A 12041-nucleotide genomic window follows, 5' to 3' on the forward strand; every position below is an offset into this window, starting at 1 on the left:
TACGGGTCTTTTTCAGTCTGGGGTCCCGATGAGCATCGCCTAAGACTACTACTTTTCATATCCAACAACAAATGTCCTTTTCTGACCTTGGCGTGTCCAAGTGGCTCTGTGAGTCGCTCCAGGCGATGCAGATTCACACCCCCACGGCGATTCAGGCCGCGTGTATTCCTGAAGTGCTCAAAGGAAAAGACTGTATTGGAGGTGCAAAGACAGGTTCAGGTAAAACCATAGCTTTCGCTGGACCTATGCTTTCAAAGTGGTCAGAAGATCCTATGGGTATTTTTGGCGTGGTTCTTACGCCTACGCGAGAGTTGGCCATGCAAATCGCCGAGCAGTTTGCTGCTTTGGGTGCAAATATGAACATTCGTCTAGCTGTGGTGGTTGGAGGAGAAGATATCGTGAAACAGGCGTTGGAGCTTCAAAGAAGACCTCACTTTGTGATTGCCACGCCGGGAAGGTTGGCTGACCATATTATCAATTCTGGCGAGGAGACCATCAAGGGTCTTCGTAGTGTGAAGTACTTGGTGCTAGATGAAGCAGATAGAGTACTTAGTAACTCCTTCAGTAAAGATCTCCTGCGATGCTTGGAGGTGATGCCAGACGCTTCAAAAAGACAGACGCTTCTTTTCACTGCTACAGTTACAGACGCCGTGAGAGCACTTAAAGAGAAGCCTCCAGCTAACGGTAAACCACCAGTGTTTATGCATGAGGTGGATGCTGTGGATAAAGTGGCTATTCCAGCAACTTTGCTGCTTTACTACGTTTTCACGCCTTCTTACGTTAAAGAGGCGTACTTGCACACCGTCTTGCTGCTTGAAAAGTATAAAGACCTGAACGTTATCATATTCGTGAACAGAACCCACGCAGCCGAGCTTCTAAGGCGTACGCTTCGTAAAATGGGTTTTCGTGTTGCCTCTTTACACTCGCAAATGCCCCAGCTGGAGAGAACAAGCTCCTTGCACAGGTTCAAGGCCCAGGCGGCAAAGATCCTTATAGCTACCGATGTTGCTTCCAGAGGTTTGGATATTCCTACTGTGGAGCTTGTGGTGAACTATGATATTCCTGCTGATCCAGACGATTTCATTCATAGAGTCGGTAGAACCGCCAGAGCAGGGCGTAAAGGTGATGCTGTTTCGATTGTGGGTGAAAGAGATGTGGAACGTATCATGGCTATTGAAGAAAGAGCTAAGGAGAAGCACGTTTTGTTGGAAGAAGCCAACGACGACGCTGTTATTGATAAGTCCTTGACGAAGATGAGTACTGCCAAGAGAGAGGCGCTTATGGATATGGAGCGTGAGAACTTTGGTGAAAAGAGAGAAATCAATAAGAGAAAGCATGAAGACTCCAAGGCCAAGAAGGGCAAGAAAAGAAGAAGTTAGGGGAAGTAGCATTAATAGAGCATAAACAAACGATCCAGGCATGAATGTAGGTGAACGTGTATCATTAATAAATATAAAGAACAGGTAGAATACAAACTTCTAGTTCCAGTGGTATAGTAAACAGTAAAAGCAAGACCGCCGCTAATGAGCAAGCTCATTAGCGATAACCATCTGGCGATAACCATCTGGCGATAACAATTCAACGATAACCATCTGGCGATAACAATTCAACGATTACCATCTGACGATGGTAATCTGCATGGTTATCTGTGATCAATAAACCGCTCAATGATCAACGCAATGTTGATCCCAATCAACGTCACAACCACAGCCGTCACACACAATATCATCGTGATGTTGTTAAACCCATACGTATGGATTCTATGCTGTGAGTACCGCCGCACGGTTCTAAAGTAATTGATCCCACTGATAATCAACGTAGAAAACGCCAAAACAATCAAAATCGCCGCCGTGATCTTATTAAACAAGTTATTATTGAAATTGGGCAAATGCTTATGCTCCTTCCCCGAAGTACGAAGGTGGAACCCCATAATCATGCCTGTGGCTGCAAAGTACAACGAAGTAGAGAACCGTACAAACGCTAGAAGCGTTCTTTCGCTCTGAAGCACATCTCGTGGCTCGCTCAGCGTCACGTCCAAAACCTTAGGTAGCCCAAACCACGTACGTCTTTTCAGTTCAGGCTCTTGCACTGTGGCTGGCTGGGAAGCACGCGATGTCTGTGAGGCCTGTGGAGCCACTGGCTGGTCTGGATGGAACAATGCCACGTCGTTGTCACTTTCACTGGCTATGCTTCCCGTACGAAATGGCGAGTTCTGTCGACTCGTGTAAGCACTGAAAGTGGAGTTTCTGGCTCTCAGAGGCGATCTCAGTTCTCTAGCAGTCATGGCTAACTGTGGATACCTGGGTGAATTTTGTGTGGGGGAGGGAATTATGGGTGAGTGGGTGGTCTAAATGGTTGGTCTATGGTGGAGGTGGCCACGTGGATGGCGGGAAACAGGTGGAAATAGACTTGGGTGGGTTTTAAGAAGTAGTAGGTAGAAGTTGATAATGGATATATTGGGTGCGAAATATGTATATATGTGAGGGTTATTAGATAAGCGAGAGGGAAGTGAGTTTTCGGCGAATTCCGGGTTTGGGGGCGATTGGAGAGTTGATTTGGGTTTCTAGTGCTGAGCTGATTATGGTGGTGCTTTTTTGAAAAAAATTGACCACTTTTGGGCGAATTGGGTGAACTGTGGTTACTGGTTTGCAGCAAGCACCAGAGAACCTTAATTTGATAAAGCCTATTTTTCTCTTTATAAAGGAAACGCTTCTCTTTTTGTTTTTGCTAGTTTTCGTTTTCGGTTCTTGCTTAGTTTGCCGTTCAGTCTGGGCTCAGGAAGACCGTATATCTTCCTTGGAGGCTCTTCAGTTCTCTCAATACTAGGCTTCAAAGGAACAACTTCTGGCTCTTTTTCGTCAAATATAGACTGCCCCAGCGGCAGAGCACTGCTACTGAATACCAGGCCTTCTTCTATACGGAAACAGAACCGAAATGGATCACTTTCAGCTGCTGCTTCTCTTTCTGCTGCTGCCTTATCCATAATCAGTTTCGGGTAGCCGTGACGATGCCGTGGCATCTTAAACTGCCTTATGTGCCTTGAAATAACCTTTTCGACTTCGTTGTACCGGTATTCGAACTCATCGAGCTTGGCTGCCCATGTATTCTGTGCAATTGAAGATGCAAGAGGGTTCGACCTGCCAACCATCATGATGGTATGGAAACGGATGAACTCGTCGATAGATTTCCAGGCAATTTCAACCGTGCTGGCGCCGTGGTTGACTTCAACACTGCCGTCCATGAAGAATCGAGCACTTATGGCGATTCTGGGGACTTCGATGATCCCGAACTTGCGGCAGTCCAAACACATGGGAGGGAATCAGGAGAGGTGGTTTTTAAGGGAGAAAAATTACGTTTTTGGCGGTTGGAAGACGTAGAGTTGGTATGGGTGCTGGAAAGAAGAAGTGGTGTAATGCGAAATGACGGTTTCCAGGAACGGCCTTTTATAGTGATTGTGGGAGGCAGAAACGGTGAATTGGGGCTCAGAAATAGGACACAATACTGAAATAAGAGAAGGAAAAATAAAGGTAGGTTGATTTCTAATGAAGGACTTGGGTTAATGTAGTGTCCTTGGGACTTATTACAGCCTATTTAGGTCCCATTAAAGGTCCATTAACGTTACACTGAAATGCCGGGAACTAAACAAAAAGGGCTGATCTTTTCTACTCTATCAGCGGCGGTCATTAATAGATTGTTTTCTATATTTTCATAAAAGCTGGAATAGAAGACATAGTCTATATCAGTCTATTCCAAGTATAACTAGGCCACTAGGGTCCACCATTGAACATCCACAGCACCCTCACATCCAAAGCACTCTACCAATCTATTAATAAAAGGTTGAGTAACTCCATACCCTTGTTCATTTTAAATTTTTTACCATCTTCCTTGGTCTGTCCATACCTTCACCATTCCCTCGCTCAGGGCTATCACCCATCCATAAATACCCCAATCATTTCCATACCCTTCCTATTTTTTTCCACCCAAAAACCACCTAATCCAAATCTTCCCATCAAAACACACCTGAAATACTTCCCCCCATATCATTTCCACCCCTGAACCCTCCCTTAACTGAACCCTGTTTTCTGGCTTTATCGCTTATCTATGGGGCACGCTTTTTCGCAGCCATAACGGTTTTCCATCCAGACCACCCCTCCTTTCCATTCAACCATAAACAAAAGTTCATAAAACCAACAAAACCCAATAACCAACTTCCACCACTCCTTCCCCTAAAATCCCCCACCCACTTCTCCACCTGCCTTTCTCTCCCCTTGGCTCATCCCAAAATCTGACTTTTTTCCTGCATGCACCCCACCTCTTCACATCAACATCAACAGTATCCTACTACTTCCTCCCCAAAACAAACAACCCCCTCTTCTTCACCATGGCAGCCGTACAGAGAGTCAAACGATGCCCTGGGTGTCACCATACAAAGTTTATCCAGGACATGCTGGCACTGTCCGGAGACCTTTCCTGTGAAAACTGTGGTATGGTCCAGGAAGAGAACCCCATCATTTCAGAAGTCCAGTTTGGTGAGTCTTCGAGTGGTGCTGCTATGGTGCAGGGTGCCATGGTTGGCGCCGACCAGGCGAGAGCAAACTTTTCCATGAGAAACGCTATGGAGTCTCGTGAACAGACGCTTCTAAGTGCTAAGCTGAAGATCAAGAAGTTGGGAAGTGCTATGAAGATCCCTGAGTATATTATGGAGTCTGCTAGTGGGTGGTTTAAGCTTGCGTTGGTGCAGAACTTCGTCCAGGGTCGTCGGTCCCAGAACGTTATTGCTGCTTGTTTGTATGTGGCATGTCGTCACGAAAAGACCCATCACTTGTTGATTGATTTCTCCTCGAGACTACAAATATCTGTGTATTCGCTTGGTGCTACGTATTTGAAGCTCGTGCGTGCTTTGCAGATCCAGAAACTTCCGCTTGCGGACCCTTCGCTATTTATTCAACACTTTGCAGAGAGACTAGGGTTTGGTGATCAAACTGCCAAAGTGTGCAGAGACGCTACGAAAATTGCGCTGCAAATGGCTTCAGACTGGATCTACGAAGGTAGAAGACCTGCTGGTATTGCAGGCGCTTGTCTTTTGCTTGCAGCCAGAATGAACAATTTCAGAAGATCACATGGAGAAATCGTGGCTATTGCACGTGTGGGTGAAGAGACGATCCAAAAGAGACTTAATGAGTTGAAAAAGACCGATTCCGCTACCTTGACGCTTACAAAGTTCCGTGAAGCCCAGACTATTGAATCTTCGCTCCCGCCTTCTTTCAAACAGAACCGTCACATTGAACTGAAGATTCTGAATGTGTTGAGCAATAGAGCACACATGCTCAAGCAGTATAAAAAGCTCGCCAGCAAAAACAAGTTGTTTGACGCTTTGTTTGAGTCTGAGACCACTTCTAGACCAGTGGCTAAGCTGGAAGCAAACTCAGAAGTTGCTAGTCAAAAATCAGATACTGAAAACGGTAACGGTACTGTTGAAAAGGATGCGTCTAAAAAGAAAAATGATGACGTGCAAGTAATAAGTGATGGTGATTCCAGTGATGAAGACGATATCTGGGAACTTATGCCTGCTGAGCCAAACTATCCTCCAGAAGTCAAAAACGACCGTGCCTACAAACCTACAACCAAGAGACTTTCAGGCCTCGGGTCTGGCTTTGAAGACCGTTCTCTCCGAACTCGTGTAACGAAACCCCACTATGAAGAGAACTTTGAAAGAGAGTATGATGCCACACCAGCAGTCACTGTGAGCCGAAAGAGAAGATCAACCACTGCAGCTATTGTCCAGGGAGATGGTTTGTTGAAGTCTGTTTTGGCAGGTGGAGATATTTCAGAAAGAGAATTTGAAGTTGCTCTAGATCACATTTGGAAGAACCAGCAAAAAGCACTCCAACAGGCACTTTACCAGATTCCCCTGGAAAGCCAAGCCAGAGAACTATTCGTGCCTGAAGATGACGAACGTGAGGCATCTCCATCTCAAGAAGATGGTGAAGAATCTTCAGACCTAAAAGCAGAGAGACTCGAGCAGCAGATTGAACTCAACAAACCAAGAAACTTGGTGCTGAACTTAGCCACCACTTCTTCCCTTCTAGCGAAAATTTCCGATGATCCCAACTTGGACGACGTGGAAGACGACGAAGTTATAGAAGAAATGATCCTCACGCCAAAGATGAGCTACGAAAAGGAAAAGATCTGGACCGCTCTCAACCACGAGTTCTTGATCGCCCAAGAAAAGAGAATCTTGAAACAAGCCGCAGATGAGATTGCTGGCAACACATCGGGCCAGCAGCGCAAGAGAAGAAGAATCAAGGATACCACCATGGACCCTGTTTTGAACGATGCTGCCGTCGCTAATGCCATCAGTCTGATAGGCGAAGACGGTAAGCCAGTTACGCCAGCAGAGAGTGCCAAACAGCTTTTGCAAAGCAAGAACTTCTCCAGAAAGATCAACTACAGCACCATTGGAGATCTTTTCAACAAATAGACTTTTTCTTTGAATTACAGAACATAGTTATGGGCTTATCTTGGATTATCTTGGATTACTGGGACCAACAGCACGTAGTGGTGGTGCACGGGTGTGTTTATCTACTGGCCCTCGATGAGCATCTCAACCTTTTTCACCCCATACTAAACATCAAAAAAACCACCAAAAAACCATGGGTAAAAAGAGAAGAGCCGCCATTCTCCCTACAAATATCATCCTCTTACAGAACGTCGTCCGCAGAGACCCCGGGTCCTACCATGAAGAGTTCCTCCAGCAGTACCATCACTATGAATCGCTAAGAGACATCTTCCTTATGAACCCCACTCCAGACCAGGGAACTGAGTTTGGAGAGCTTGTGGGTTTCGTTTCGGCTGTTTGCAACTGCTACCCCAAGGAAACGAAGGATTTCCCCGAGGAGCTCAAAAACATCCTTCTCAATAACCATAGAGAGTTGACGCCTGAGCTTCGAGAGAAGATCATCCAGTGTCTTACCATGCTTAGAAATAAAGGTATAATCACAGCAGAGACGTTGATTTCCACGCTTTTCCCGCTTCTTCGTGCCTACTCCAGTTTCACCCAGAATGCATCCACCAGCTCGCAGAACGCTAAGGCTGTCAGACGTCAGATCTATAGCACGCTTATTTCGCTTTTGAAGGCTGTCAACACTGGCGCTAAGAACCAGAAGATCAACAGAAGTACTCAGGCTTTGCTTTTTGAGTTGCTTGACCAGAGAGACTCCCAGGGCTTCTGGGCTACGAAACTTACTAGAGAGCTCTGGAGAAGAGGTATCTGGGACGACTCCAGAACCGTGGAGATCATGACCCAAGCTGCATTGCATCCAGACATTAAGGTGAGTACTTCTGGTGCTAAGTTCTTCCTTGGTGCTGATAAGGAGAGACAGGAGAACTTTGAAGAGAATCTGTCTGACGAGGAAGGGTTCGATATGGGTGCATTGAAGCATAAGATGCAAATCAATAAGAAGTCTTCCAAGAGAAACAAGAAGATGGAGCAGGCCATGAAGTCTATGAAGAAGAAGAACAACTCCAAGGGCTCTGCTACGTACTTGAACTTTTCTGCCATTCATTTGCTTCGAGACCCACAAGGATTTGCTGAATCGCTTTATAACACTCACATGAGTAATAAGGCTGCCAACAAGTACGATTTGGAGCATAAGATCTTGTTCATGAACCTTGTTTCCAGGCTTATCGGTACGCATAAGCTTACGGTTTTGGGTATTTATTCATTTTTCCTCAAGTACTTGACGCCAAAGCAAAGAAACGTCACTCAGATCATGGCTGCCTCTGCTCAGGCCTCCCACGACTTGGTTCCTCCAGAGAACATCAACTCTGTGGTTCGTAAAATTGCCGATGAGTTCGTCAGTGAAGGTGTGGCTACTGAAGTTGCAGCTGCTGGTATTAACACCATCAGAGAGATCTTGGCTCGTGCTCCTTTGGCCATTGAGGCTCCTCTTTTGCATGATTTGGTCGAGTACAAGGGCTCCAAGGCTAAGAACGTCATGATGGCTGCTAGGTCGTTGATCTCGTTGTATAGAGAGGTTGCGCCAGAGATGTTGCAAAGAAAGGACCGTGGTAAGACTGCTTCGATTGAGCTTCAGCATGGCGAGAAGAAAGGTATGCCTCAGTTCGGTATCGAGTCTACCACTACTTCTATTCCAGGTATTGAGCTTTTGGCCAAGTGGAGAAAGGAACAAGGTTTGGAAGATGATGAAGAGAATGACGAGAATTGGGAAGTCGACGATGAAGACAGTGATGAGGATATCGAAGGTGACTGGGTCAATGTTGAGTCTGATAAGGAGATTGATATTTCTGACTCTGAGGACGAAAAGGATAAGAAGGATGAAGAAGACAAGGACGATGAAGATTCTGACCTTGATCTTTCTGATGACGAAGAGGCTGAAGCTAAGGATGGTGAAGAAGCTTCTGCTCCTTTGAAGAAGAAGGCCAAGATCGCCAACGCCAAGGCTGAAGAAGCTCTTGCTGCTGAAAAGGCCATGACAGAGATGCTTTCCAGCAGAATCCTTACGCCAGCTGATTTCGCCAAGCTTGAAGAGTTGAAGGCCCAAGCTGGTGTTGAGAAGGTCCTCGGTAAGCAGCATAACGAAGAGGAAGTTGATCTGACTTCTTTGGTCGGTAAAGTCAAATACAAGCAGCTCAGAGAAGAGAGAATTGCCCATGCCAAGGAAGGAAAGGAAGACAGAGAGTTTGGTTCTAGAAGGGGTAAGAGAGACGCTCCTCATTCTACTACCAACAAGGAGAAGGCCAGAAAGAAGAACTTTATGATGATGATCCACAAGAAGTCTGTCCAGGGTAAGCAGAAGATGTCGCTTAGAGACAGACAGAAGGTGTTGAGGGCACATATCACCAAGCAGAAGAAGAAGGGACTTTAGATACGTTTTAGGGTTTACGGTACATCTTTAATTCAACAAGGAATAAGATTTTTTTTACTTTTTATTTAAACAAAGGTAGATTACATTCTGGCATTTACAATATATTACAAAATGACGCAAGCAAGCGAAGTCGAATCAACGGCAAGGGGGAAACAAAACAGATGGATCAAAACAAGGAAGAATTGAAAAAGAAGCTTCGTGGGGTGCGCTTCCATTAGTGGTTCTGAGATCCCTCGCTGGACTTCTTCTTCTTTTGCTTCTCGGTGCCCTCCTTACTCTTCTTCTTCTTTTTCTGCTGGCTGTTGGCCTGAGACGAAGGTGGGTTAGAAGACTTATCGGTCTGGTCAGCCTTGGCGGTCTCTTCGGCAACCTCAGCAGCAGCAGCAGCAATGGCACTGGCGACAGTTGGGTTTTCAGTCTGGGAAGCAGACTTGGCCTTCTTCTTCTTTTCCTTTGGAGTAGCTGGAACCTGAGCCTTCTTCTCCTCCTTGGCGGCTGGAGCTGGTTTAGGCTTCTCTTCCTTTTTCTCCTCGACCTTCTTGTCGTCCTTCACCTCCTCCTTCTTCTTGGAGCCTGGCTTTGGGCCTGGCTTAGCGCCAGTCTTCTTAGAAGCACCAGGAATTGGAATTGGCTGGCCACCTTCGGCAGTCTTGGTAGCATTGTAAGTCTCCAATGCCTTCTTGTAGTCCTCGAACTCGCTCTCGTAAGCCTTTTGCAAAGCCTCCTTATCTTTAGCGCTCAAGTTAGCCCAACGTTCAGCAATGATCTGGTTGAGTTCGGTGGCTGGGTAGGTAGGAAGGCCATTCTCAATGCGCTCTCTCTTCATCTGGTCTCTGATACTAAGGTTGAAGCGCAAGTAAGTGGTCAATGGCTTCTTTGGCGCATTGGGGTCTCTTTCGATCTTTCTCTTCTTTGGCTTCTCTGGTTTTTCAGCCTTTTCAGCAGGCTTTTCAGGTTCTGCCTCGGTGGTTGTGGTTGGAGCAGTAGACGACTCGGCAGCGGATTCGCTGGAATCAGACACAACAGGCTCCTTAACCTGTTCAGGCTCATCCTTAGGAGCAGGTCTCTTTCTCAGTTTCTTCTTTGGGTCAGCAATGCCATTGGCCTTGATTTCAGTAGGAAGGTCAGCCAAAGCAGCCTGAGTAGCGCCGGTAATGGAAGCACTCAAGGCCGCCAACGAGGAAGCGGTATCGGTGGAATCAACACCAGCGGCTTTATAGAAGTTGACAGTGGCGGTAGCAGCATCTTTAGCAGCGTTTGAAAGTTCAAAGAACGACGCCACAAGGGCGTTTTTTGCCTGTTCAAGAGACATTTGGGGGTGGAAAAGTGGGTTTTGGCGGTAAGTAGTGAAGAGGGTAAAAAAAAAAAATAAAGGTGGTGGGGCCGCCCTGGGGCCGAAAAAAAAAGGTGGGAGAAAAAAGTCACGGCAGGCCAGGGAGGCCAGGGTGGGACCGTGAGGGCCCTCACTGGGCCCCCACTAAAGGTCAGTAAAAGTCGTAGTAGGAGAAGAAAAAACATAATCTAAATAGCCTATATAGGGCAATTGGGGGCGGGGAGTGCAGTGGTGGACTCTGTTTCCCCAAATTCCGTCTCCTTCCTCCAATACCAGTATACCAATGATTGTTGTTGTCTGGCCAGGATAGACCCCCCGCGGGCGGTGCCAGTGCCACGGCACATAAACAACCGCAAAAAAAAAAAAAAAAAAAAAAAAAAAAACAACGATTTGTGCGCGAATTCGGGCCCAGCCAGGTCAATGTGGCGGGAAGTCTTGGATGAAAAACACGCCAGGGCGAGAGAGGCAGGGAGAGGGAAAGGAAGAAAAAGGGTCAGTGTTTTTTGGGTTCCACCAGGAATTGGCCTTTTTTAAGGTGGGCAATGAAAAGAGGTGGTTTTTTTGGGTTTACTATGATCCTTCTCTTTCTTCGTTTGGCTCGTTGTTACGTACTTTGGTGACCCTTCGTCTTCCAGTCTCGTTAAGTGCTTCCGCAATCCACCCTCAGCCAGTCACTCAGTGTCCAGTGTCCAGTCACTCTGGTCGCACTGTGTCTGGGTGTTGATTGGGCCGCGCGGCAGGCCAGGCAGACAAAAAGGCGGTAAGTGACAACAGACAGGGAGAAGGCCCAGTGGGAGGGCCAAGTAGAGGGAGGCCAAGTGGGAGAAGGGCCATTGGTAGCAAGACAACAAGAAGTAAGTGACCAGGAGGGTACACTTTAATTTTATTGGTATGACGTTTTTTGGTGCTCAGTGTTTTCTACGGGTTTTAGAAAGAGAAGTTCTGTACTGCTAGTCTTTTTCTTTACCGTAAGTGCTTGTTCTTTGTCTGTAAGCTTCTGTGAATTGACTGAGGGTTGACTGAGGATTGGTGATTCTGGAGCAAGTGAGAAGGTGGAGGACTGGGCGGGACTGGGCGTGCGAACGCAATTGGCAGGAATTATTTGGGGCCCGTGGGTGGAGACTTCTTGGGGAGCAGGTTTTGTGCGCGGTTGGGAAAGTCAGAGGATGTTAGAGGATGTTTGGGGATATCTGGCTGGGAGAGACTGAGGGAAGCTTGAGGGAGTAGTTGTCTGGAGTGGATGGAATGGATGTTCTTGGTTGCCAGTGACTGTGGAGTGGTTGGTTGTGTTGCTTCTTTTTTTTTTTTTAATTATTGGTTTTTCTTTATTCTCTTTTTTAGATACTTATCTTGGTTATGACTTCAATCGGTGATTGCTTTCATTTTAAACTTGGAAGTGCTGGTTGTATCTGTGTTTGTTGTTGGACTGGTGAGGGTAGTCAACTGTGGAGGTGGAAGTGGAGGAAAGAAGGAGGATTGGACCGCGGTGATGTTCACAATCGAGCTGTGAAGGAATGGACTCCAAAAGGACCAGACTGCCTCAACTAAATGTCTTTTATTCTTCCTTTTTGTTTCTTGCAAACCGCTAATTGGAATATCTAAAATCTCTTAAATTCTCTGCCTTTTCTTTTGGGTTTTCTTCTGTTTTCTTGGTTTGCTTTGACATGGGGTGTCTTGTCAGGACTGGATCAACCAAAATGGGTGCAAAATTCACGCACCTCACTGGCCCCAGAGTCCCCATAGCCATCCCATTACTTCAGTGGAATGTAAAGTAAAGTATACAATTAGTGGAATCTTCAAAACAGGCCACTTTGGGGAAA

General features: G+C 46.4%; 6 protein-coding genes across 6 annotated transcripts; 3 read left to right on the forward strand and 3 right to left on the reverse strand. All coding sequences in view use genetic code 12, as the record gives it.

The window, feature by feature from the left end:
- Positions 1–71: 71 nt before the first annotated feature.
- DBP8 (ATP-dependent RNA helicase) lies at positions 72–1379 on the forward strand (the record flags this gene model as incomplete). Its single annotated transcript, XM_025484223.1, has 1 exon — positions 72–1379. The coding sequence occupies one exon, from the start codon at positions 72–74 to the stop codon at positions 1377–1379; it is 1308 nt and encodes a 435-aa protein (XP_025342438.1).
- A 263-nt stretch (positions 1380–1642) lies between these two features.
- On the reverse strand, positions 1643–2284 carry CXQ85_000480 (uncharacterized protein; the record flags this gene model as incomplete). The annotated part of the gene is made up of 1 exon (XM_025484224.1): positions 1643–2284. The coding sequence occupies one exon, from the start codon at positions 2282–2284 to the stop codon at positions 1643–1645; it is 642 nt and encodes a 213-aa protein (XP_025342439.1).
- A 411-nt stretch (positions 2285–2695) lies between these two features.
- On the reverse strand, positions 2696–3310 carry CXQ85_000481 (uncharacterized protein; the record flags this gene model as incomplete). The annotated part of the gene is made up of 1 exon (XM_025484225.1): positions 2696–3310. One exon carries the CDS (start codon positions 3308–3310, stop codon positions 2696–2698), a length of 615 nt encoding a protein of 204 aa, XP_025342440.1.
- A 1071-nt stretch (positions 3311–4381) lies between these two features.
- BRF1 (transcription factor TFIIIB subunit) lies at positions 4382–6481 on the forward strand (the record flags this gene model as incomplete). The annotated part of the gene is made up of 1 exon (XM_025484226.1): positions 4382–6481. The coding sequence occupies one exon, from the start codon at positions 4382–4384 to the stop codon at positions 6479–6481; it is 2100 nt and encodes a 699-aa protein (XP_025342441.1).
- A 172-nt stretch (positions 6482–6653) lies between these two features.
- On the forward strand, positions 6654–8888 carry SDA1 (Sda1p; the record flags this gene model as incomplete). Its single annotated transcript, XM_025484227.1, has 1 exon — positions 6654–8888. The coding sequence occupies one exon, from the start codon at positions 6654–6656 to the stop codon at positions 8886–8888; it is 2235 nt and encodes a 744-aa protein (XP_025342442.1).
- A 214-nt stretch (positions 8889–9102) lies between these two features.
- On the reverse strand, positions 9103–10200 carry HMO1 (Hmo1p; the record flags this gene model as incomplete). The annotated part of the gene is made up of 1 exon (XM_025484228.1): positions 9103–10200. The coding sequence occupies one exon, from the start codon at positions 10198–10200 to the stop codon at positions 9103–9105; it is 1098 nt and encodes a 365-aa protein (XP_025342443.1).
- Positions 10201–12041: the final 1841 nt, after the last annotated feature.

This window comes from Candidozyma haemuli, assembly GCF_002926055.2.
Source record: "Candidozyma haemuli strain B11899 chromosome Unknown A_2014730914, whole genome shotgun sequence".
In the NCBI taxonomy this organism is placed as follows: Eukaryota; Fungi; Ascomycota; class Pichiomycetes; order Serinales; family Metschnikowiaceae; genus Candidozyma; species Candidozyma haemuli.